The 26162-nt window shown below is 39.8% G+C and overlaps 1 protein-coding gene across 4 annotated transcripts in view; it reads left to right on the top strand.

The window, feature by feature from the left end:
* Positions 1-26162, top strand: part of SPICE1 (spindle and centriole associated protein 1) — an 86585-nt gene that overhangs the window by 39153 nt on the left and 21270 nt on the right. For 3 of the 4 annotated variants that reach the window (XM_066241448.1, XM_066241449.1, XM_066241447.1), the window contains exons 9-14: positions 188-325; positions 639-904; positions 3972-4103; positions 7831-7975; positions 9237-9461; positions 10361-10447. In XM_066241448.1, the coding sequence (XP_066097545.1) occupies positions 188-325; positions 639-904; positions 3972-4103; positions 7831-7975; positions 9237-9461; positions 10361-10447 (993 nt within the window). The remainder of the gene's footprint in view (positions 1-187; positions 326-638; positions 905-3971; positions 4104-7830; positions 7976-9236; positions 9462-10360; positions 10448-26162) is intronic. The other variant, XM_066241451.1, reaches the window with a different exon arrangement.

The raw sequence follows: 26162 nt of genomic DNA, 5'->3' as shown, positions 1-26162 counted from the left end.
CTATGTGCCCTGACCGGGAATCGCACCTAGGACTTCCACAAGCCAGGCTGACACTCTACCGCTGAGCCAACTGGCCAGGGCAGGTTAAGACTATCTTAAGCTGTTGAATAAAATGTTGATTGCACTGTCAATTGAAATGCTTTAAACACTCGTTTCACCTGAGATTCTTCTGAAAATATTGTTTTAGCTTCTCTGAATACTACCAATGCTGTCAAGAGAATCCGCACCAGGCTTCAGCCTGAAGAATCTATGGCGTCTTTAGACTCGAACTGTGTTGTGGGGCAAGTGCTGAACTTAAGGAAGCAAAAACAGCTGTTAAATAAAGGTTCAGTCCCTTAATTTACATTTGAATTATTGAACATGTAACTGTATACAGTTATCTTAATGTCTTAGTGTTTTTCCTTTAAACTCATCCAGGTGGATCTAGCTAAGTAAGAATTTGTTGAGTGATAGCTAAGAAATGCCTCCTGTTGTCCCATGTAACTCTGTAGAAAGATGGTTCTAGATTTTTGTGAGAAAATGGTTATAACTTTTATAAAAACCTTTTATAAATTGTGAACAACAGCCAGAGGCTTTTCTCTTAGTTTTCTAGTGTAATTTTCCTGATCCTAAAGTAGAACGATTTCTGTCATTATCAGTGAAAAAAACCCAGGATTTGCGTGCTCCTTCCAAGCAGAAGAAAAACATGTTCTCAGCTAGCACAGCCTCCACAGACCTATCACATAGCAATAATTCCAGCCTGGATGTCCTCAGACACATGATACATGAAGTGGAACACGAAATGGAAGAGTATGAACGGTCCACAGGACGCGAGGTCAAGGAACCACAGAACAGTCAGGGTCTGGCAGGCTTCACTCTGTCCCTCGTGAGCTCTCTCTGTCGCCTGGTTCGGTACCTTAAAGAGGTAAGAGCATGATGTGATTAGGGTCTTCTTTTCAGAGTGCTGGCAGGAGTATGTCTTTTTTCTCTACACTTGATTAGCTCCAACTAGCTTTGTGTAAAATACCTCAGTTTTAGATTATCTGCAGTAAAAGTTTACACTCCTAACTTCTCTCTGTAAGTTAATTCGTGTATCATCTAGCATGTTGGTACACGCTCAGGTAAATGTTGATTTTAACATGAGCTTAAGTAAAATATGGTTAGGAAAGGAAATCTGCTGTAAATAAGATATCATGCTAATATTGATGATTACTGCTAACTGTGTCCTCATTCTGCTGCTTTCTTCGCTTCCTCCTCCTGCTTTCTTTCAGTTAGGAGGGTGCTGCGCCTGTTATCTGTGGTATTTTTATGTCTCTCATCTTAGTGGGAGATATGTTATTGCTGTGAAATAATTTATAAGACAAGCAAGATTGTTTCTTTAATTCATTTGTGAATAATAGTCCTCAGAATGCTGTGGAATTAGGGTTAGCTATGTAGCTCATCTTTTAAAAAGATGTACTTAAATTAGTTTTGTGTATTTAAATTTGCTAAACACAAAATATGATAAAAATATTTGAGGGAGTATTATTAAAAAAGTTGATTCACCTCTCTAATTCAGATGTTTCAGTTTCTTTGTGCTGTCTTTGTAAAATAGCTTTTTAGTGGAAAGTTTATTATGGTGTCAGACTTATGAAAGTCTCATTCTTCTAACGCAGGAATGTACTTTTAGCTCTTTGAAGGTATTATAGGCTTTGCAGAAGCATGTACTTTTTAGCTAATCACTTGCTTTATGAAGCTCAACTTTTTAAACACGTCATTTATTTTAACGGACTTAAGTTTCAAACTGGTGATATATTCACATGCTACGAAGTTCAAAGATACAGAGGGTCTATGATGAAAATGGAATACTCACCTTATCTAACTAATTCTAACTTCCATTTAACCTGTTTTCTCCCTTGTAGCCAACTATCATTACCAGACACTAGTGTATCCTTCTAGAGATGGTCTATGTATATTTAAGCAATATGTATATGTATGGTACTTCCCTCCATTTTCTTCTATAAAAATTGTAGTTATTTAATTCATATATTATTCTGATTACTGTGGAAAAGTTCAAGGAATATAAATTTAAAGAATGGAAGAGGATGAAGAACTCATTTTAATGAAATACAAACCTTTTTAAAATTTTTTTTTGTGTGTACTTTTCTGAAGCTGGAAATGGGGAGAGACAGTCAGACAGACTCCCACATGCGCCCGACCAGGATCCACCCGGCACGCCCACCAGGGGGCGACGCTCTGCCCACCAGGGGGTGATGCTCTGCCCCTCCGGGGTGTCGCTCTGTTGCGACCAGAGCCACTCTAGCACCTGGGGCAGAGGCCAAGGAGCCATCCCCAGCACCTGGGCCATCCTTGCTCCAATGGAGCCTCGGCTGCGGGAGGGGAAGAGAGAGACAGAGAGGAAGGAGAGGGGGAGGGGTGGAGAAGCAGATGGGCGCCTCTCCTGTGTGCCCTGGCCGGGAATCGAACCCGGGACTTCTGCATGCCAGGCTGACGCTCTACCACTGAGCCAACTGGCCAGGGCCTTAAATTTATTTTTTTAAGTGAGAGGAGGGGAGATAGACTCCTGCATATACCCTGACTGGGATCCACAGGGCAGCCCTCATCTGGGGCTGATGTTCAAATCAATTGAGCTATCCTCAGTGCCTAGGGCCAACACTTGGACCAACCGAGCAATTCTCAGTGCCTGGGGCCAACATTGGAACCAGTTGAACCACTGGCTGTGAGAGGGGAAGAGAGGGAGAAGGAGGAGAGAGAGGGAAAGAGAAGCAGATGATCGCTTTTTATGTGTGCCTTGACCAGGATCGAACCCAGGATGTTCCCATGCTGGGCCAATGCTCTGTCCACTGAGCAAACTGGCCAGGGCCAAAATGTAAACCTTTTAATAAAAATATTTAACTTACCTGACCAGGTGGTAGCACAGTCAGCCCTAGATGCTGAGTACCCAGGTTTGAAATCTGAGGTTAGGCCCTGGCTTGTTGGCTCAGTGGTAGAGCGTCGGCCTGGTGTGTTGAAGTCCCGGGTTTGATTCCTGGCCAGGGCACACAGGAGAAGCACCCATCTGCTTCTCCACTCCTCCCCCTCTCCTTCCTCTCTGTCTCTCTCTTCCCCTCCCACAGCCAAGGCTCCATTGGAGCAAAGATGGCCTGGGCGCTAGGGACGGCTCCATGGCCTCTGCCTCAGGCGCTAGAGTGGCTCTGGTCGCAACAGAGCGATGCCCCGGATGGGCAGAGCATCGCACCCTGGTGGGCATGCCGGGTGGATCCCAGTCGGGCGCATGTGGGAGTCTGTCTGACTGCCTCCCTGTTTCCAGCTTCAGAAAAATACAAAAAAAAAAAAAAAAAGAAGAAATCTGAAGTCACTGGCTTGAGCATGGGCTTACTAGGTTGAATGCAGGGTTGTTGGCTTGAGCGTGGGATCAGAGACATGACCACGTGGTCACTGGCTTGAGCCCAAAGGTTGCTAACTTGAGCTCAAGGTCACTGGCTTGGCTGGAGCTGCCCCCGATCAAGGTACATATAGGAAGCAAGCAATGAACAACTAAGGTGCCACAACTATGAGTTGATGCTGCTCATCTCTCTTCCTTCCTCTCTGTCCCTGTCTCTCTCTTTCTCTCTCTCACTTAAAAAGAATTTAATTCTCATCCTCACTGGATGGCTCAGTTGGTTAGAGCATAGTCCTGAAGCACGGAGGTTGCCAGTTTGATCAGTCAGGGCACACACAGGAACAGATCAATGTTCTCTCTCTCTCTCTCTCTCTCTCTCTCTCTTTTTCTGTCTTGATAAAATAAATAAATATAAAAAAATATAAAAAAAATTAATAAAATGCCCTGGATGCCAACCCATGACCTCCCAGGGCAAAATAGAAAAATAATTTTTAACTCTCATTACTGTCACAATATATACTTTGTAAGTATTCTCTCCTTTAAAAACTTGGAGTAGAAACTTTCAGTTTTCAACATGTGATGCTATTGATGGAGTTTGATTATTTCGTAGAGTGAGCTCCAGCTGCATAAAGAAGTAGAGACGAGACAGAAACTGGAACAAGTGCTAGGTGATCATCGAGAGCTCATTGATGCTCTGACCGCTGAAATTCTGCTCCTTAGAGAAGAAAGTGCTGCTACCCAGGTACTCAGATGAGTCCCCAGATGTTTTGTTTAGCAGTGTAAAACAACTTTAAAGATGTGTGACGGTCCTTCTAGTTGCCTTGGGATCAGCTGTGCTGGTGTGATTACTTTTACTTTATCATCATCAGTGGTAGTTTTTATTGAACATCTGTTATATTGGTGATACTGTTGTAGAAACGTGGACTGTAAGTACATATAGATTAAGTCTATTGTCTTTAAGAAACTTACTAAATAGTGGGAAAGACAGAACCTACATTTAAATGATAAATACCAATAGTATAGTAGTTCATTCAAAAGGTTTAATGAGTGTTATGATAGCTAATTTTAATATCAGAACAGTAGAGGGGATCATTTGTGGAGCCCTCCTGCATACGTATGTCATTGAAAGTTGTTTACAGTAACTTCATATTTACCTGATGAGTCCTCTGCCACTTGTCAGGCTAATTACTGTTTTTAAAAAAAGACTTATACAGTATTTCTTACAGAAAATCTTGCCTCTATGCTGCATTAGATATTCTTCCTTTGTGTACTTTTGATACCCTGGATATTACTCTCATTGTGTTTACCAATTGTGTTACACATACATGTGCACCTGTTGTCAGAACTGAGCTAGTGAGGACAGAGACATTTATGTTCATATTTTTCTTCTCAGATGGTGATTGTTACAACTTTATTAGCCAAAAGAGACTAGAAAAGCAATACTCAGTAGATACATTGTGTTTGTGTAACTGGACTGTGGATATAAATCATGTAATTTTTTTATTGATGTTTAGTTCACACATCATTTAGTTCACCACTTTTAAGTGTACAATTTCAGTGGGTTTTAGTATATTCACAGAATTGTGCACTAACACTATTATCTAATTCCAGAACATTTTTATCACCCCAAAGAGAAACCCCTCAATCTACTACTCAGTGTTTCTATAGATTTACCTAATTGGGATATTTTATATAAATAGGATCATGGAATATGTGGACTTTTGTGTCTTCTTTCACTTAGCATTATGTTTTCAAGGTTCATTCATGTTTTAGATATATCAGCATTTCATTTCTTTTTAAAACCCAGTATCATTTTGTTATATGGTGATACTGTGTTTTGCTTATCCATCCTTCAGTGGATGGACATTTGAATTGTTTCCACTTTTGTGTATTATGAATGCATGATGCTGCTATGAACATTCATGTACAAGTATTTCAGTAGACATATTTTCAGTTCTCCTGGGAAGCTTTTTAAATGTACCAATTTGCTCAACAAACTTTTGTTGAGCACCTATCTTGGGCCTGGCACTGTTCTAGGTACAGAAAATACAGTTGTGAACCAAAAAGAAATCTTTGCCCTCATGGAGCTTATGTTTTAAGTAAATCTTAAAAGAGAAAAAAAAGTAAAGTGTATTGTAAGTGAAATGGTGGTGGTGATAGGTACTCTAAGGAAAAATAAAGCAGGTAAGAGGCACAGGAAGTACCTCCTATGGGAAGTATACACAGGCTGAGCCACGCCTACAGAGGAGGTGACATTTGAGCAGAGGCCTGAAGGAGGTGCGGGAGCCAGCATGCAGATAGCTGCGAGAGGAGCAGCTGAGCAGAGGAACAGCACCTGCAGAAGTCTTGAGGTGCGAGCGTGGCTGCTGAGCTCAGAAACGTTAAGGAGACCAGTGTGGTAGGAGCAGGGTGTGGGAAAGAGAGGGCTAGGAGACAAGAGCAGATAAGCCTGATCATATAGGGCTTTTTTTTTTTTGTATTTTTCTGAAGTTGGAAATGGGAAGGCAGTCAGACAGACTCCTGCATGCGCCCGACCGGGATCCACCCGGCATGCCCACCAGGGGGCGATGCTCTGCCCATCCGGGGCGTTGCTGTGCGACCAGAGCCATTCTAGTGCCTGAGGCAGAGGCCACAGAGCCATCCTCAGCGCCCAGGCCAACTTTGCTCCAACGGAGCCTTGGCTGCGGGAGGGGAACAGAGAGACAGAGAGGAAGGAGGGGGAGGGGTGGAGAAGCAGATGGGCGCTTCTCCTGTGTGCCCTTGCTGGGAATCGAACCCGGGACTCCTGTACGCCAGGCCAACGCTCTACCACTGAGCCAACCGGCCAGGGCCACATGGGGCTTTTTAGGTGGGGTGAGGACTTGGACTGTTAGGCTGAATGAAATAAGAGACCACTGAACGGTTTTGGGTAGAGAAGAGACATGATCTTATGTAGGTTTTATTTAAGAGGATCAATTTGGGTTGGTATGTTAACACCAGATCAGAGATCAGCACCTGATTTCTTTCTCAGTTTATGGTGCCCTTAATGTCTCAAGACACCCCTAGGCCAAAAGAAATACCCAACAGGTCCACTCATTAAATAGTTCATTTCAAGCAACTTAATAAGTATTTATGTTTTAACAATTTAGATGCTGTTTGAAAAAAGATACATGTAAATTGATAGAAAAAGTCCCATTTTTATCCCTACGTAACCACAGTTATTAACTAATGAAATATGTGTACCCATTGAGCACCACACAGCTTCCGAAAGCTTGGAATCATATTGAACACCAGCACTCTGATTTCCAGTTCCACACCGATTTTTATGCAGTATTGCTTTTTAGCATAGCAACTACTAAAACCCAGGTTTGTTAAGATGTGACATCATCAAAAGGAATGTATCTCGATCTGAAGGGGAAGCTGTAAGTTGCCTCAAGCTAGTAGTTCACTGGTACCCGACAGATGTTGAACATCTATGTTTCTTCTGAAAATTTAAAATGTCTAGAGGTGCCTCTGTGCGTTTACTCTGTTGCCCCAAAGTGCCTCAGCCTAGTTTGGCATCAGTATAACACTGGACTCTAGGTGGTTAAACACAGAAGCAGTGTTTACAGACAGGAGTTACTGGAGAAATTCAGGTGAAACATGGCAGCATAGTCTAGGTTGGAAGTGGAAGAGATTGTGAAAAGTGATTGAATTCTGAATCTATTTTGAAGGCAACCAGTAGGATTTGCTGATGACTTGGATATGGAGTAGAGGAGAAGATGGAAGAGAAGTATGGAGGCGATTCCAAAGTTTGGGACTGGGCAGTCAGAGGGTGGAGTTGTTACTGATGAGGTGGGGATGTTCAGGAGGGGTCTGGTTTTGTATGTTTAAGTTTGAGGAGCCTCTGTCAGTTCAGGATGGAGATGTTGAGTAGGCCATTGGATGTATAAGTGTGGAATGTGGGGAAAATTTAAACTGATATAAAAATGTTGGGTATATTTCATTCAGTAGCCCTACTGATAATATTTCTGATTTCTGATCACATTTGATTTTTATCAAATGTCTGTATGTCTTGGAGATATATATATTTTTTCCTAAGATTATTTTATATACATGACCATAAATGTTTATAGTGCTTGTGTTTATTACTCTAAATGTCTGTGTAGTATTCTGTTTATTTTCCCTTATGTGATATAACTGTCTCTTGTAACTTGACGGTCAGTCAATATTATCGATGTAAAAGGTTTTGTAAGTGAAAAGCCCTATAAAAAGGTTAATTCTTATTGTTGTAGTAGGATATTAATTAATAATATTCCATGATTTATTTATCAATTCCTCTATCATGGGACTTTAAAAATATTTATAATTATGTATTGTTATGAATATGTTATTTTAGTATTTGAATGAAAGTCAGGAATTCCTAGAGTATTTAAAATAATGATATACGAATCTAGGTGATGATTTGATGTCTGATATGCCAATGATGTATTTCATTCTTTTTTATTGAGGCGAGACTTCAGCAGTATATGGTCACAACTGATGAGCAAGTCATATCACTCACCCATGCCATTAAGAGCTGTCCTGTGATAAATAACAGCAAAGAAGGTCTGGCAACTGAGAGGGGAACCACGAGTAGAATTATGGACAGTTCGGGTACGTGGGTCTTATTATCCTAGAATGGCATTAGAATACTTATAGGATAATCAAACGCAACTGTACACTTATATGGGGGCTGTTTATGCATATACAACATTGTCACTGCTACAGTTGCTGCTAATATTTTTGGATACTTGTTCTATGCCAGATACTTTTAAATGTTTTACGGCCCTGGCCGGTTGGCTCAGTGGTAGAGCGTCGGCCTGGCGTGCGGAAGTCCCGGGTTCGATTCCCGGCCAGGGTACACAGGAGAGGCGCCCATCTGCTTCTCCACCCCTCCCCCTCTCCTTCCTCTCTGTGTCTCTCTTCCCCTCCCGCAGCCGAGGCTCCATTGGAGCAAAAGATGGCCCGGGCGCTGGGGATGGCTCCTTGGCCTCTGCCCCAGGTGCTAGAGTGGCTCTGGTCGCGACAGAGTGACGCCCCGGATGGGCAGAGCATCGCCCCCTGGTGGGCATGCTGGGTGAATCCCGGTTGGGCTCATGCGGGAATCTGTCTGACTGCCTCCCCGTTTCCAGCTTCAGAAAAAAAAAAGTGTTTTACACATATTAGCTCATTAAATCCTCATACTAGTCTTATGAGGTATATGTTATTGTTACCCCTGTTTTTTAGATGAGAAAATTTAAGACTTAGTGAGTGTTGGTAACTTAGCAAAGTCACACAAATAGAAAGTAGCAGAACTAGCTTCCTAGACCAGTGGGAAGTACTTAGTGCCTGTACGTTTAATCACGGTTCTCAGGGGCAGGCGGGGAAGAAATGGTCTTGGAGAGAAAATAAGCACTGAGCTTTGGCAATTCATTACTTTTTAAAATTTTGGGTAATTATTTCACCTCAAGTGCCATCATATGTTTTAGTTTCAGTAGGACCTTAAGGCTTTTTCACGATTTTTACTTGTAAGTAATATCAATACTTAGCTGAGTGTCTGTGTGGAAAGTATTTTATGCATTTAGGAGTATTTTCTAAGGAGGGATTCTAAGAAGTGGCTGACTAATGACTAATTCATTTAACCTGCATGAGATAAACACCATGGCTAAGCCAGGTCTTTAAGGGCTAGAGGCCCTCAGCGCTTTTATCAAAAACATCCACTTCCCTCAAGCACGGGAACCTTGCTGTGAGTGACTGCTGAAGGACTATGTGGCCTACTAAACAGTTAAGGTTCCAGAGGCCTCCTGTGCCCTCTACAGAAATGCATTTAAGTCTGTATATACCTGAGATGTGCACATAGTCCCTTTTAGTACTAACAGCCTCTCATTTTCTTCAGAGCGTTCAGTTGGAGATGCTAAGGTCTCCGTGCCATTGACATTCAGAGGGGAAGAAGTGCTTGAGTTCCCCCAGGAAGACTTGCCTGTCAAACTCTCACAGGTGCCAAACCCCCCAGATAGTGTGAATCTGGCCAGCAGTCTTCCAGCACATATATTTGAGCCGGCTGTGTTGTTAACACCACCCAGGCAGAAGAGCAACTCAGAATTCTCTCCTCTCCAGGATGGTAAGCAGGCTTCTTCTGAAGTGATATGGTAGTTGTGTTTTATGCTTCATGTATATAATCTGTTGTGTTCATTATTACCTGATAATCTGAATTGAACATGATCTTGATTACCATACATAATCTTTAAGCTGAAGGAGGCTTGGATGGTTTCAGTGGTTTTCAACCTTTTTACACTTGGCGGCCAGTGAAAATAGAAGGATTATTTTGGGGACTGCTAAGGCGGAAATCACTCTGAGCTTAAGTATATTTGACTAAGATCAATGGGTCTATAATTTTTATACAACATCAGGGTGATTAACTCATTCATGGATCGGTATGAAAGTTTTGGTGGACGGGTCTGCCGACCGATGGTTGAAAACTACCAGTTTGCATCATATATGTTATAGCTGTGGTGAAATATGGCATTGAATTTCATTATATATCTGTTTCATTAGAAATTATAAATATTAAGCTCAAATCAAGGGATCAAAGTTCACAGCATTAAAACATGGATTATGGAATCACCACGTGGTGTTTGCCATGGTGCTGCTCAGAGAGCCAAAAGGACCCTCAGCTTACAGATTCTTAACTTGCAGTACATGGATGGTCTTCAGACATTTCATGGACTGTTTCTTTGTTCGGAAAATTATATTTATTTGTCCACATGTGCATTTTCTTGAGTACAGCTTTCATTTCATTTTCAAAAGAGTTCTTCAATCAGAAAACTACTTTATACTCTCATACAGAGATTTTAGAAAAATGTTATTTAGCTCTACCCTGGCCAGTTGGCTCATTGGATAGAGTGTCAGCCCTGTGTGCGGATGTCCTGGGTTCAATCCCTGATCAGGGCACACATGAGAAGTGACCATCTGCTTCTCTTCCCCTCCTCTCCCCCTTCTCTCTCTCTTCCCCTCTTGCAGCCAGTTGCTTGATTGGTTTGAGTGTCATCTCCAGCACTGAGGACAGCCCAATGAATTCAAGCATCAGCCCCAGATGGGGGTTGCCAGGTGGATCGCGGTCAGGGCACATACGAGAGTCTGTGTCTCTATCTCCCCTCCTCTCACTTAAAAAAAGATTAGCCCTGATTTATCTAATTTTTTTATTTCTTTTTTTTTTTTTTTTAATAAATTTTTATTAATGGTAATGGGATGACATTAATAAATCAGGGTACATATATTCAAAGAAAACATGTCTAGGTTATTTTGTCATCAAATTATGTTGCAAACCCCTTGCCCAAAGTCAGATTGTCCTCCGTCACCCTCTATCTAGTTCTCTGTGCCCCTCCCCCTCCCCCTAACTCTCTCCCTCCCTCCCTCCCATGTCCTCCCTCACCCCCCAACCTTGGTAACCACCACACTCTTGTCCATGTCTCTTAGTCTCATTTTTATGTTCCACCAATGTATGGAATCATGTAGTTCTTGTTTTTTTCTGATTTGCTTATTTCACTCCTTATAATGTTATCAAGATCCCACCATTTTGCTGTAAATGATCTGATGTCATCATTTCTTATGGCTGAGTAGTATTCCATAGTGTATATGTGCCACATCTTTTTTATCCAGTCTTCTATTGAAGGGCTTTTTGGTTGTTTCCATGTCGTGGCCACTGTGAACAGTGCTGCAATGAACATGGGGCTACATGTGTCTTCACGTATCAATGTTTCTGAGGTTTTGGGGTATATACCCAGTAGAGGGATTGCTGGGTCATAAGGTAGTTCTATTTGCAGTTTTTTCAGGAACCACCATACTTTCCTCCATAATGGTTGTACTACTTTACATTCCCACCAACAGTTAATGAGGGTTCCTTTTTCTCCACAGCCTCTCCAACATTTGCTATTACCCGTCTTGTTGATAATAGCTAATCTAACAGGAGTGAGGTGGTATCTCATTGTAGTTTTGATTTGCATTTCTCTAATAACTAATGAAGCTGAGCATCTTTTCATATATCTGTTGGCCATTTGTATCTCTTCCTGGGAGAAGTGTCTGTTCATGTCCTCTTCCCATTTTTTTATTGGATTGCTTGTTTGTTTGTTGTTGAGTTTTATGAGTTCTTTGTAAATTTTGGATATTAGGCCCTTATCTGAGCTGTCGTTTGAAAATATCAGTTCCCATATAGTTGGCTGTCTGTTTATTTTGATATCAGTTTCTCTTGCTGAGCAAAAACTTTTAATTCTGATGTAGTCCCATTCATTTATCTTTGCCTTCACTTCTCTTGCCATTGGAGTCAAATTCATAAAATATTCTTTAAAACCCAGGTCCATGATTTTAGTACCTATGTCTTCTTCTATGTACTTTATTGTTTCAGGTCTTATATTTAGGTCTTTGATCCATTTTGAATTAATTTTAGTACACGGGGACAGGCTGTAGTCGAGTTTCATTCTTTTGCATGTGGCTTTCCAGTTTTCCCAACACCATTTGTTGAAGAGGCTTTCTTTTCTCCATTGTGTGTTGTTGGCCCCTTTATCAAAGATTATTTGACCATATATATGTGGTTTTATTTCTGGGCTTTCTATTCTGTTCCATTGGTCTGAGTGTCTATTTTTTTGCCAATACCATGCTGTTTTGATTATCGTGGCCCTATAATAGAGTTTGAAGTCAGGTATTGTAATGCCCCCAGCTTCATTCTTTTTCCTTAGGATTGTTTTGGCTATTCGGGGTTTTTTATAGTTCCATATAAATCTGATGATTTTTTGTTCCATTTCTTTAAAAAATCTCATAGGGATTTTGATGGGAATTGCATTAAATTTGTATATTGCTTTGGGTAATATGGCCATTTTGATTATATTTATTCTTCCTATCCAAGAACAAGGAATATTTTTCCATCTCATTGTATCTTTTTCGATTTCCCTTAACAATGCTTTGTAATTTTCATTATATAGGTCCTTTACATTCTTTGTTATGTTTATTCCTAGGTATTTTATTTTTTTTGTTGCAATCGTGAAGGGGATTATTTTTTTGAGTTCGTTTTCTAATATTTCATTGTTGGCATATAGAAAGGCTATGGACTTTTGTATGTTAATTTTGTATCCTGCGACCTTACTGTATTGGTTTATTGTTTCTAATAATCTTTTTGTGGAGTCCTTCGGGTTTTCGATGTATAGGATCATATCATCAGCAAAAAGTGATAGCTTTACTTCTTCTTTTCCGATATGGATGCCTTTTATTTCTTTGTCTTGTCTGATTGCTCTGGCCAGAACTTCTAGCACCACGTTGAATAAGAGTGGAGAGAGTGGACAACCCTGTCTTGTTCCTGATTTAAGGTAGAAAGTCCTCAGTTTTATGCCGTTTAATAGGATGTTGGCTGATGGTTTATCATATATGGCCTTTATCATGTTGAGATATTTTCCTTCTATACCCATTTTGTTGAGAGTCTTAAACATAAAATTGTGTTGTATTTTATCAAAAGCCTTTTCTGCATCTATTGATAAGATCATGTGGTTTTTGTTCTTTGTTTTGTTGATATGGTGTATTACGTTAACCGTTTTGCGTATGTTGAACCATCCTTGAGATTCTGGGATGAATCCCACTTGATCATGATGTATTATTTTTTTAATATGTTGTTGTATTCGGTTTGCCAGTATTTTGTTTAGTATTTTAGCATCTGTATTCATTAGAGATATTGGTCTGTAGTTTTCTTTCTTTGTGCCATCCTTGCCAGGTTTTGGTATGAGGGTTATGTTTGCCTCATAAAATGTGTTTGGAAGTATTGCTTCTTCTTCAATTTTTTGGAAGACTTTGAGTAGAATAGGAACCAAGTCTTCTTTGAATGTTTGATAGAATTCACTAGTATAACCGTCTGGGCCTGGACTTTTATTTTTGGGGAGATTTTTAATAGTTTTTTCTATTTCCTCCCTGCTGATTGGTCTGTTTAGGCTTTCTGCTTCTTCATGACTCAGTCTAGGAAGGTTGTATTGTTCTAGGAATTTATCCATTTCTTCTAGATTGTTGTATTTGGTGGCATATAATTTTTCATAGTATTCTACAATAATTCTTTGTATTTCTATGATGTCTGTGGTGATCTCTCCTCTTTCATTTTGGATTTTATTTATTTGAGTCCTGTGTCTTTTTTCCTTGGTGAGTCTTGCCAAGGGTTTGTCAATTTTGTTGATCTTTTCAAAGAACCAGCTCCTTGTTTTATTGATTTTTTCTATAGTTTTTCTGTTCTCTATTTCATTTATTTCTGCTCTGATTTTTATTATCTCCTTTCTTCGGCTGGTTTTGGGTTGTCTTTGTTCTTCTTTTTTTAGTTCCTTAAGGTGTGAAGTTAAGTGGTTTACTTCGGCTCTCTCTTGTTTGTTCATATAGGCCTGAAGTGATATGAACTTTCCTCTTATTACTGCTTTTGCTGCATCCCAGAGATTCTGATATGTCGTATTTTCATTTTCATTTGTCTGTATATATCTTTTGATTTCTGCACTTATTTCTTCTTTGACCCATTCATTTTTTAGAAGTATGTTGTTTAGTTTCCACATTTTTGTGGGTTTTTCCCCCTCTTTTTTGCAGTTGAATTCTAGTTTCAAGGCTTTATGATCAGAAAATATGCTTGATACAATTTCAATTTTTCTAAATTTGCTGATATTGTCTTTGTGGCCCAACATATGGTCAATTCTTGAGAATGTTCCATGTACACTAGAGAAAAATGTATACTCTGTCGCTTTGGGATGAAGTGTCCTGTAGATGTCTATCATATCCAGGTGTTCTAGTATTTCGTTTAAGGCCACTATATCTTTATTATTTTTTTTTTTTTATAATTTTATTTTTTTAATGGGGTGACATCAATAAATCAGGATACATATATTCAAAGATAACAAGTCCAGGTTATCTTGTCGTTCAATTATGTTGCATACCCACCACCCAAAGTCAGATTGTCCTCTGTCACCTTCTATCTTGTTTTCTTTGTGCCCCTCCCCACCCCCTATCCCTCTCCCATTCCCCCCTCCCCCCCATAACCACCACACTCTTGTCAATGTCTCTTAGTTTCAGTATTATGTCCCACCTACGTATGGAATAATACAGTTCCTGGTTTTTTCTAATTTACTTATTTCGCTTCGTATCATGTTATCAAGATCCCACCATTTTGCTGTAAATGTTCCGATGTCATCATTTCTTATGGCTGAGTAGTATTCCATAGTGTATATGTGCCACATCTTCTTTATCCAGTCATCTATTGATGGGCTTTTTGGTTGTTTCCATGTCCTGGCCACTGTGAACAATGCTGCAATAAACATGGGGCTGCATGTGTCTTTACGTATCAATGTTTCTGAGTTTTGGGGATATATACCCAGTAGAGGGATTGCTGGGTCATAAGGTAGTTCTATTTTCAGTTTTTTGAGGAACCACCATACTTTCTTCCATAATGGTTGTACTACTTTACATTCCCACCAACAGTGTATGAGGGTTCCTTTTTCTCCACAGCCTCTCCAACATTTGCTATTACCTGACTTGCTAATAACAGCTAATCGAACAGGTGTGAGGTGGTATCTCATTGCCGTTTTGATTTGCATTTCTCTAATAGCTAAAGAAGATGAGCATCTTTTCATATATCTGTTGGCCATTTGTATTTCTTCCTGGGAGAAGTGTCTATTCATATCCTCTTCCCATTTTTTTATGGGATTGTTTGTTTGTTTGTTGTTGAGTTTTATGAGTTCTTTGTATATTTTGGATATTAGGCCCTTATCTGAGCTGTTGTTTGAAAATATCATTTCCCATTTAGTTGGCTTTCTGTTTATTTTGTTATCAGTTTCTCTTGCTGAGCAAAAACTTCTTAGTCTGATGTAGTCCCATTCATTAATTTTTGCCTTCACTTCTCTTGCCATTGGAGTCAAATTCATAAAATGCTCTTTAAAACCCAGGTCCATGAGTTGAGTACCTATGTCTTCTTCTATGTACTTAATTGTTTCAGGTCTTATGTTTAGATCTTTGATCCATTTTGAGTTAATTTTAGTACAGGGAGAGAGACTGTAGTCCAGTTTCATTCTTTTGCATGTGGCTTTCCAGTTTTCCCAGCACCATTTATTGAAGAGGCTTTCTTTTCTCCATTGTGTGTTGTTGGCCCCTTTATCAAAAATTATTTGACTATATATATGTGGTTTTATTTCTGGACTTTCTATTCTGTTCCATTGGTCTGAGTGTCTATTTTTCTGCCAATATCATGCTGTTTTGATTGTCGTGGCCCTATAATAGAGTTTGAAGTCAGGTATTGTTATGCCCCCAGCTTCATTCTTTTTCTTTAGGATTGCTTTGGCTATTCGGGGTTTTTTATAGTTCCATATAAATCTGATGATTTTTTGCTCTATTTCTTTAAAAAACGTCATTGGAAGTTTGATGGGAATTGCATTAAATTTGTATATTGCTTTGGGTAATATAGCCATCTTGATTATATTTATTCTTCCTAGCCAAGAACAAGGTATATTCTTCCATCTCATTATATCTTTTTCGATTTCCCTTAACAATGGTTTATAGTTTTCATTATATAAGTCCTTTACATTCTTTGTTATGTTTATTCCTAAGTATTTTATTTTTTTTGTTGCAATCGTGAAGGGGATTATTCTTTTGAGTTCCTTCTCAGTTGTTTCATTGTTGGCATATAGAAAGGCTATTGACTTCTGTATGTTAATTTTGTATCCTGCGACCTTACTGTATTGTCTTATTGTTTCTAGTAGTCTTTTTGTGGATTCTTTGGGGTTTTCGATGTATAGGATCATATCATCTGCAAAAAGTGATACCTTTACTTCTTCTTTTCCGATATGGATGCCTTTTATTTCTTTGTCTTGTCTGATTGCTGTGGCGAGAACCTCTAGTACCACATTAAATAAGAGTGGAGAGAGTGGACAACCCTGTCTTGTTCCTCATTTAAGGGGGAAAGCCTTCAGTTTAGTGCCATTTAATATGATGTTAGCTGATGGTTTATCATATATGGCCTTTATCATGTTGAGATATTTTCCTTCTATACCCATTTTGTTGAGAGTCTTAAACATAAAATTGTGTTGTATTTTATCGAAAGCCTTTTCTGCGTCTATTGATAAGATCATGTGGTTTTTGTTCTTTGTTTTGTTGATATGGTGTACTACATTAACCGTTTTACGTATGTTGAACCATCCTTGAGATTCTGGGATGAATCCCACTTGATCATGATGTATTATTTTTTTAATATGTTGTTGTATTCGATTTGCTAGTATTTTGTTTAGTATTTTAGCATCTGTATTCATTAGAGATATTGGTCTGTAGTTTTCTTTTTTTGTGCCATCCTTGCCTGGTTTTGGGATGAGGGTTATGTTGGCCTCATAAAATGTGTTTGGAAGTATTGCTTCTTCTTCAATTTTTTGGAAGACTTTGAGTAGAATAGGAACCAAGTCTTCTTTGAATGTTTGATAAAATTCGCTGGTATAGCCGTCAGGGCCTGGACTTTTATTTTTGGGGAGGTTTTTAATGGTTTTTTCTATTTCTTCTCTACTGATAGGTCTGTTTAGGCTTTCTGCTTCTTCTTGACTCAGTCTAGGAAGGTTGTATTTTTCTAGGAATTTATCCATTTCTTCTAGGTTGTTGAATTTAGTGGCATAAAGTTTTTCATAGTATTCTACAATAATTCTTTGTATATCTACAGTGTCCGTGGTGATTTCTCCTCTTTCATTTTGGATTTTGTTTATATGAGTTCTTTCTCTTTTTTCCTTGGTAAGTCTTGCCAAGGGTTTGTCAATTTTGTTGATCTTTTCAAAGAACCAGCTCCTTGTTCTATTAATTTTTTCTATAGTTTTTCTGTTCTTTAATTCATTTATTTCTGCTCTGATTTTTATTATTTCCTTTCTTCGGCTGGTTTTGGGTTGTCTTTGTTCTTCTTTTTCTAGTTCCTTAAGGTGGGAAGTTAAGTGGTTCACTTGGGCTCTCTCTTGTTTGTTCATATATGCCTGAAGCGATATGAACTTCCCTCTTATCACTGCTTTTGCTGCATCCCATAGATTCTGATATGTCGTATTGTCATTTTCATTAGTCTGTATATATCTTTTGATCTCTGCACTTATTTCTTCTTTGACCCATTCATTTTTTAAAAGTATGTTGTTTAGTTTCCACATTTTTGTGGGATTTTTTTCCTCTTTTTTGCAGTTGAATTCTAGTTTCAAGGCTTTATGATCAGAAAATATGCTTGGTACAACTTCAATTTTTCTGAATTTGCTGATGTTGTTTTTGTGGCCCAACATATGGTCAATTCTTGAGAATGATCCATGTACACTGGAGAAAAATGTATACTCAGTCACTTTGGGATGAAATGTCCTGTAGATGTCTATCATATCCAGGTGCTCTAATGTTTTGTTTAAGGCCACTATGTCTTTGTTGATTCTCTGTTTGGATGACCGATCTAGAGCCATCAGCGGTGTATTGAGGTCTCCAAGTATGATTGTATTTTTGTCAGTTTTTGTTTTAAGATCAATAAGTAGCTGTCTTATATATTTTGGTGCTCCTTGGTTTGGTGCATATATATTAAGAATTGTTATGTCTTCTTGATTCAGTGTCCCCTTTGCCATTATGAAATGGCCATTTTTGTCTCTGAGTACTTTTCCTGTCTTGTAGTCAGCATTATCCGATATGAGTATTGCTACACCTGCTTTTTTTTGGATGTTATTTGCTTGGAGTATTGTTTTCCAGCCTTTCACTTTGAATTTGTTTTTATCCTTGTTACTTAGATGAGTTTCCTGTAGGCAGCATACAGTTGGATTTTCTTTTTTAATCCATTCTGCTACTCTGTGCCTTTTTATTGGTGAGTTTAATCCGTTTACATTTAGTGTAATTATTGATACTTGTGAGTTCCCTATTGCCATTTTATATCTTGCTTTCTGTTAGTTTTGTGTCTTGTTTGATCCTTCTCTTTCGTTTTTCTATCTTTTGTTTTTATTTGGTTGTATTCCATACATCTTTCCTCTGTTGCTATCTTTTTTATCTCATGTGCTTCTGTGGTGGTTTTTTCAATGGTGGTTACCTTTGAGTAATGAAAAGGGTCTCTACCCTGTTCATTGTAGCGAACTATTTTGTGAGTACTTTTGCACTCCATCGTCCTTTGCTACTGTTAATCTCCGTCTTCTCCCCCTCTTTCTTTTTGTTGTTGTCACAGTTTAAATTTGGTTTTATTGTGTTCTTCTTGGAGCTTTTACTTGTGGCTCTGTTTTTTTTTGTTCTTTGTATCTGATTGGAGAACCCCCTTTAGTAATTCCTGGACTGGGGGTTTTCTGATGATAAATTCCCTCATCTTTTCTGTATCTGTGAATGTTTTTATTTCTCCTTCGTATTTGAAGGATAGCTTTGATGGGTATAGTATTCGTGGCTGAAAGTTCCTCTCTTTCAGGACTTTAAATATTGGGGTCCACTCTCTTCTAGCTTGTAGAGTTTCTGCTGAGAAATCTGATGATAATCTAATGGGCCTTCCTTTATATGTTATATTCTTCTTTTCCCTGGCTGCCTTGAGAATTTTTTCTTTGCTGTTGGTTTGTGTCAATTTCATTATGATATGCCTTGGAGTAGGTTTGTTGGGGTTAAGAAAACTTGGAGTTCTGTTTGCTTCTTGAACTTGAGGCTTTAGTTCTTTCCACAGGCTTGGGAAGTTCTCATCTATTATTTGTTTGAGTATGTTCTCCATTCCATTTTCTCTCTCTTCTCCCTCTGATATACCTATTATTCTTATGTTATTCTTTTTGATGGAGTCAGATAATTCTTGTAGGGCTATCTCATTTTTTTTAATTTTTGAGTCTCTTTCTTCTTCTCTCTGTTGTGCCTCAAGTTGCTTGTCTTCTATTTCACTAATCCTCTCTTCTATCTGACCTGTTCTATTAGCTAAGCTTGTTATTTCGTTTTTCAGCTCGTGAATTGAGTTTTTCATCTCTGTTTGATTTGTTTTTATAGTTTCAATTTCCTTGGACATATATTCTTTGTGTTCATTGAGTTGTTTTCTGAGCTCCCTATATTGCCTTTCTGTGTTTTCTTGTACATCTCGGAGGATTTTTAGGATTTCTATCTTGAATTCTCTGTCATTTAGCTCCAAGGTTTCCAATATATTAAATTTTTTCTCCATAGATTTTTCCTCATCTAGCTGTGTTACCTCTCTTTCTTTTGTATCCATGATATTCGATTTTCTCTTCCTTAATGGCATCTGAGGGTGGTTTTGTTGATAGTATTAATGAGATTTAATAAAGAATAAAAAGTTAAAAAAAAAAATCGAAAAGAGTTGTTTTTTTTAAAAAAAATTAATAATGAAATAAAGAAAAATAAAATAAAATAAAAATTTTTTAAAAAAGGAAATTATTCCTCCTCTCCTTTTTTCCTCTCCTCTCCTCTCCCCTCTTTCTTGAGAAAATCTTGTGGTGGTCTGTGAGTTATAACAAACAATGCCTGTGATGGAGGGCCTGAATTGGGGAAAAGTGATAAAGGGGCAAAAAAAAGAAAAAAAGAAAAAAAGAAAAAAAGAAAAAAAAAAAAAAGAGTGTATGGACCCACAAAAAGCAAATAAGGAAAAAATTTGGGTCAAGAATAAAATGATTTGCTTTTAAGTGTTGGTTGTCTAAGAGTTATGATGAGAGGAATAAGAGGAAAATGGAAAAATGGGGGGACAAATGAAAAACTTACTATTGTATTTAGTGGAACAAGAACTAGATAATATGGAGAGCCAGGGATGGGAGCACTGCTAGTGAGTTAAAAAGGTGAAGTAAAAACCCCCCAAAATGCCACAAACATAGGTTTGAGTCCCAGATAAGATAATTTGTTTGTTATTGAGGTTTGAATGAGAGGAGATGTAAAGGAGAAAGGAAGAAACTAATATAGAGGGAGAAAAGAAAGAGAGAGAGAGAAAAAAAAGAGGGAACCACTAAAAGAAGAAAAAAGAAAGGAGAGAGAGAGAATTAAGGGTTTTGGAGTGCAACCCTCATAGAGAGAAAGGAAGAGAAGAGAAAAGATAATGGGAGATGTAACACTTATGGGTAGTGTAGTTCAAGGAGAGGAGAGAGTAAGACCTGTAGAGAGTTAATCGGCCAAATTGGAGGAAGAAAAAAAAGTATCAAGAATGAAGATAAGAGAAACAAACGAACAAATATAATAAAATGTGATAGGTTATAAAGTCTGCAGATTATTCTTGATTTTGAGAGGTTATCTTCTTGCTTTTTCTTTTCTCTCCCTCTTCCTGGTCGGTGACTCTGTACCCCGGGTTCTGCCCCTTTGGCACGCTCAGGTAGAGGCTTGCAGTTGATAAATCTCTATGGCAATGTCATGTATTGTGCTTTAGTCTTGTGGGAGTCGAGGCTCATTAGCATTTATAGGCTCTGACAGTGAGAGAGTCCGTGTTCCTGGAGCCTTTCTCCTAGTCTTTCCTTCCTCAATTAGTAGCCTGATAATCCAGCTATGGGGTTGCTGCTGCCTCTGCCTGGATAGTAAGAGGCTCAAAGAGCTGGCAACTCCCCACTCTATTTCCACTCAGCACAGGGCTCTGGGTAAGGCTCAGTCAGTCAGAGCTGCTAGCATAATCAGGCGGGCTTTCTGCCCACTCAAAGACCACTGGCTCTGCCACTCTGTCCGGTAACACAAGCGGGCGCCCACTTCTGGGGGGCGCTTGGAGGAAACTCTCACTCACTGTCTGCGACCAGGATATCCAGCCAGCAGTCTCACGCTCTGAGTGAAACCCCCAACCGCAGGGAAAAGTTGCAGCGTTGGAATTGAGTCTCGCTCCGTCCCCGTGCGCGGCTTTTGCAAGGCGCTGGGGCGGCTCGAGATTCCGCTTTGGCCCACACAAAGGCCCCTGACTCTGCCCCTCTCTGCGATAACACGGGCGCGCACTGCGGAGGCACTCGGAGGAATCGCTCACTCCTTATCTTCGCGCGCACACCAGGATATGAGGCCGGCCGCGGTTCCCTCTGAGTGAAACCCTCACCAGCACGGAAAATCTCCACCGTTGGAATTAGTTCTCACTCCCTCCCGTGCGTGGCTTTCCCAGGGCGCTGGGGCTGCCCAGAGATTCTGTCCTCGGCCCACAGAAAGGCCTCTGACCCTGCCTCTCCGTGGGGCAACACGGGCACCCACTCTCGGGGCCTAGGAAGAAATTCTCGCCCACTAACTGCGCACCGACCAGGAGACCAGGTAAAATGGCCGCTCCGCTTGTCTTTCTTTGTTTGGGTTTGGCGCGAGTGTTAGCTTGTATTGCCCGGGTTGCCACAGGATCAGATTTTCCTCGGCTTGGATCTGTGTGCCACAGCCTGGTTCGGCCGTTTGTGCCGCGGCGGCCTGGATCTATTCACCCCCTTTGCCCGCCTCAGTTTCTATATTCACAGTTACCAGAGAAAGCCGCCCTGTTTAGGTTAGTGAGGAAGGCGGAGCATTTCTTACTCCCTTTTTCCTTCGGGGTTTGGTTATATATTTAGCCAATTTTTCACTCAATCATACCTTTGGGTGTATTGCGAAGCATCTGGAAGCTCCAAGTATAGGTTTTTCTGTTTCTGGTTGAAGATCTTGTTGAGTTTTGGGGGAGATTTATCGGTATCGCTTCCTACCCCGCCATTACTCTGACGTCATCTCACTATATCTTTATTGATTCTCTGTTTGGATGACCGATCTAGAGCCGTCAGCGGTGTATTGAGGTCTCCAAGTATGATTGTATTTTTGTTAGTTTTTGTTTTAAGGTCAATAAGTAGCTGTCTTATATATTTTGGTGCTCCTTGGTTTGGTGCATATATATTAAGGATTGTTATGTCTTCTTGATTCAACTTCCCCTTAATCATTATGAAATGACCATTTTTGTCTCTGAGTACTTTTTCTGTCTTGTAGTCAGCATTATTAGATATGAGTATTGCTACACCTGCTTTTTTTTGGGTGTTGTTTGCTTGGAGTATTGTTTTCCAGCCTTTCACTTTGAATTTGTTTTTATCCTTGTTGCTTAGATGTGTTTCTTGTAGGCAGCATATAGTTGGATTTTCTTTTTTAATCCATTCTGCTACTCTGTGTCTTTTTATTGGTAAGTTTAATCCATTTACATTTAGTGTAATTATTGACACTTGTGGGTTCCCTACTGCCATTTTATAAATTGCTTTCTGTTAGTTTTGTATCTAGTTTGATTCTTCTCTTTTGTTTTTGTTTGTTTGTGTTCCATACTTCTTTCCTCTGTTGCTACCTTTTTTAAGTCAAGTGTTTTTGTGGTGGTTTTTTTAAGGGTGGTTACCATTAAGTAATGAAAAGGGTACCTACCATATTCATTGTAGTACCCTATCTTATAAGTATTTCTGCACTTCATCATCCTTTGCTACTGTTAATCTCCATCCTCTCCCCCCTTTTTTTCCTTTGTTGTTACAGTTTAAGTTTGGTTTTATTGTGTTCTTGGTGGAGCTGTTACTTGTGGTGTTGTTTTCTTTTGTTCTTTGAATCTGGTTGGAAAACCCCCCTTAGTATTTCCTGGAGTGGGGGCTTTCTGTTGATAAATTCTCTCATCTTTTCTGTATTTGTGAATGTTTTTATATCTCCTTCATACTTGAAGGATAGCTTTGATGGGTATAGTATTCTTGGCTGAAAGTTCCTCTCTTTCAGGGCTTTAAATATTGGGGTCCACTCTCTTCTAGCTTGTAGAGTTTCTGCTGAGAAATCTGATGATAATCTAATAGGTCTTCCTTTATATGTTGTACTCTTCTTTTCCCTGGCTGCCTTGAGAATTTTTTCTTTGTCATTGGTTTGTGTCATCTTTATTATGATGTGCCTTGGAGTGGGTTTGTTGGGGTTAAGAAAACTTGGTGTTCTGTTTGCTTCTTGAATTTGAGGCTTTAGTTCCTTCCACAGGCTTGGGAAGTTCTCGTCTATTATTTGTTTGAGTATATTCTCCATTCCATTTTCTTTCTCTTCTCCCTCTGATATACCTATTATTCTTATGTTATTCTTTCTGATGGAGTCAGACAATTCCTGTAGGGCTTTCTCATTTTTTATTATTTTTGAGTCTCTTTCTTCTTCTCTCTGTTGTGCCTCAAGTTGTTTGTCTTCTATTTCACTAATCCTATCTTCAATCTGGGCTGTTCTGTTAGCTAAGCTTGTTACCTCGTTTTTCAGCTCGTGAATTGAGTTTTTCATTTCTGTTTGATTTGTTTTTATAGTTTCAATTTCCTTGGTAATATATTCTTTGTGTTCATTGAGTTGTTTTCTGATCTCCCTATATTGCCTTTCTGTGTTTTCTTGTATATCTCTGAGTATTTTTAAGATTTCTAGTGTAAATTCTCTGTCATTTAGCTCCAAGGCTTCCAATATGTTAAGTCTTTTCTCCATAGATTTTTCCACATCTATTTGTGTTACCTCTCTTTCTTTTGTATCCATAATATTCGATTTCCTCTTTCTTATCGGCATCTGAGGGTGGTCTTATTGATAGCACGCAGGCGCACTCCCTGGCGGCTTGAATGAGCGTCGCTGCGGTAGCTTCCTCCACACCCTCGTCTCTCAGATTCAAGTGATAACAGTCCTTTTGCTTTCAGTTTGTGTGGAACTCCGGAATGCTCCGAGGATAAATTTTTCTGTTTCTAGTTGATAAATTTGTTGTGATTTAGGGGAGAGCTGTCGGACGCGCTTCTCACGGCGCCATTTCCGTGACGTCACTTTTTTTTTTTTTTTTTTAATATTTTTCTGAAGCTGGAAACGGGGAGAGACAGTCAGACAGACTCCCGCATGCGCCCGACTGGGATCCACCCGGCACGCCCACCAGGGGGCGACGCTCTGCCCACCAGGGAGCGATGTTCTGTCCCTCCAGGGCGTCTCTCTGCCGCGACCAGAGCCACTCTAGCGCCTGGGGCAGAGGCCAAGGAGCCATCCCCAGCATCCTGGTCATCTTTGCTCCAATGGTGCCTTGGCTGTGGGAGGGGAAGAGAGAGACAGAGAGGAAGGAGGGGGTGGGGGTGGAGAAGCAAATGGGCGCTTCTCCTATGTGCCCTGACCGGGAATCGAACCCGGGTCCCCCGCACGCCAGGCCAACGCTTTACTGCTGAGCCAACCGGCCAGGGCTAATTTTTTTTATTTCTTTTTTTTTTTTGTATTTTTCTGAAGCTGGGAATGGGGAGAGACAGTCAGACAGACTCCCGCATGCGCCCGACCGGGATCCACCCGGCACGCCCACCAGGGGCGATGCTCTGCCTTCCGGGGCATCGCTCTGCCGCGACCAGAGCCACTCCAGCGCCTGGGGCAGAGGCCAAGGAGCTATCCCCAGCGCCCGGGGCCATCTTTGCTCCAATGGAGCCTTGGCTGTGGGAGGAGAAGAGAGAGACAGAGAGGAAGGAGGGGGGGGTGGAGAAGCAAATGGGCACTTCTCCTATGTGCCCTGGCTGGGAATCGAACCCGGGTCCCCCGCACGCCAGTCCGACGCTCTACCGCTGAGCCAACCGGCCAGGGCCTTTTTATTTCTTTAATATGAATGTTTATCTTATTATATAGGAGTACAGAAGAATAACATTTATATTCATTGAGACATAAGTTTTGTCAGATTTTCCGTGCTTTGATATATGTTTCTAGTAGAGGATCTGAAGAGGCCATAAGGGGTGAAAGAAAATGACAAATCCTTGCTATTATAAAATTTGTTTTAGCATGACAGGCATTTGTAGGCCTGTCAGATCTGTGTATGTAGGGAGGTAGGGCTAGGATGCGTGACGGTGCTGGAGTCATGGTCTGCCCACCCACTGACTAGCTGCGAGGCAGGGGCTGATACTTCCTGTTCCTTTTCTGGACTTCAGTCTTCCTATCTTTAAAATGAGAGAGTTTTCCTTGATCTTTTTAATGTCCCTCTAGCTCTATAATCCTTTGATTTGATATTTCCTCTTTAGAGGGCTAGACAGTATTATTCACTCTGGTTAGATTTTGGATGTATGATATCAAATCTGATTTCTGTTCAGTTTAGACGTTCATTTCTTAAAGTATTTTTCAAATTTTGCATGGTATTAAAAGGCTTGCCTAATGATCTCTTTGGAGATATTGCAAATGGTTTTCCATTGGTGATACTAAAATAGCTTAACATTTTAAAAAGAAGTAATTACTATAAATACCTTTACTCTGATTGAAAATATACTAAATGCTCATTAAAACAAATTATGTTGCTGAAGACACCATTTTGTTAGCATTTTTAGAGGGTTTTGCATGGGAAATAATGTGGCACATTTCTTTTTGAGTGAGCAAATAGAACTCTCCTTGAATATGTATTCTGAAATGATGAAGTTTTGTTATCATATTTTTCAGCATGTTTTTTTGGAATGCACATATGTAAAGAATTGTTTAGTTAAATTGTACATGTGGGTGAAGATAGGAGATACACAGGGCTCTTCATCAGAGTTCGTTACGCCCTAGACAGCGCTGGCCAGTGGGACTTTCTGTGACGGTGAAAGGGTTCTGTGTCTGCTCTGTTAAGTAGAGAAGCTACTAGCCTCCTGAGGCTGCTGAGCACCTGAAATGTGGCATCTGAAATGAGGAACTGAATTTTAAATTTTATTTAATTTTAATTAATTTAAATTTGAATATGAATAGCCACATGTGGCCAGAAGCTACAATATTGGAGAGTGACTCTCTAGAATTTCTCATCATATCTATTTCCTTTAGCCACTAATCTATTTTTACTTTCCTTTAATGCCATACTTTATTTTTAAGTGTTAATTCTAATTCCTATTGGTATGTGGTTAGAAAAAGAAGCACATACAAGGCTCTCTTCCTCTCCCACCACTAGGCCTACTGCAAGAGGCAATCACTTTTATCC

The sequence above is a fragment of the Saccopteryx bilineata genome, chromosome 8 (assembly GCF_036850765.1).
Source record: "Saccopteryx bilineata isolate mSacBil1 chromosome 8, mSacBil1_pri_phased_curated, whole genome shotgun sequence".
Classification (NCBI taxonomy): Eukaryota; Metazoa; Chordata; class Mammalia; order Chiroptera; family Emballonuridae; genus Saccopteryx; species Saccopteryx bilineata.
This window is presented reverse-complemented; position numbering and strand designations above follow the sequence as displayed.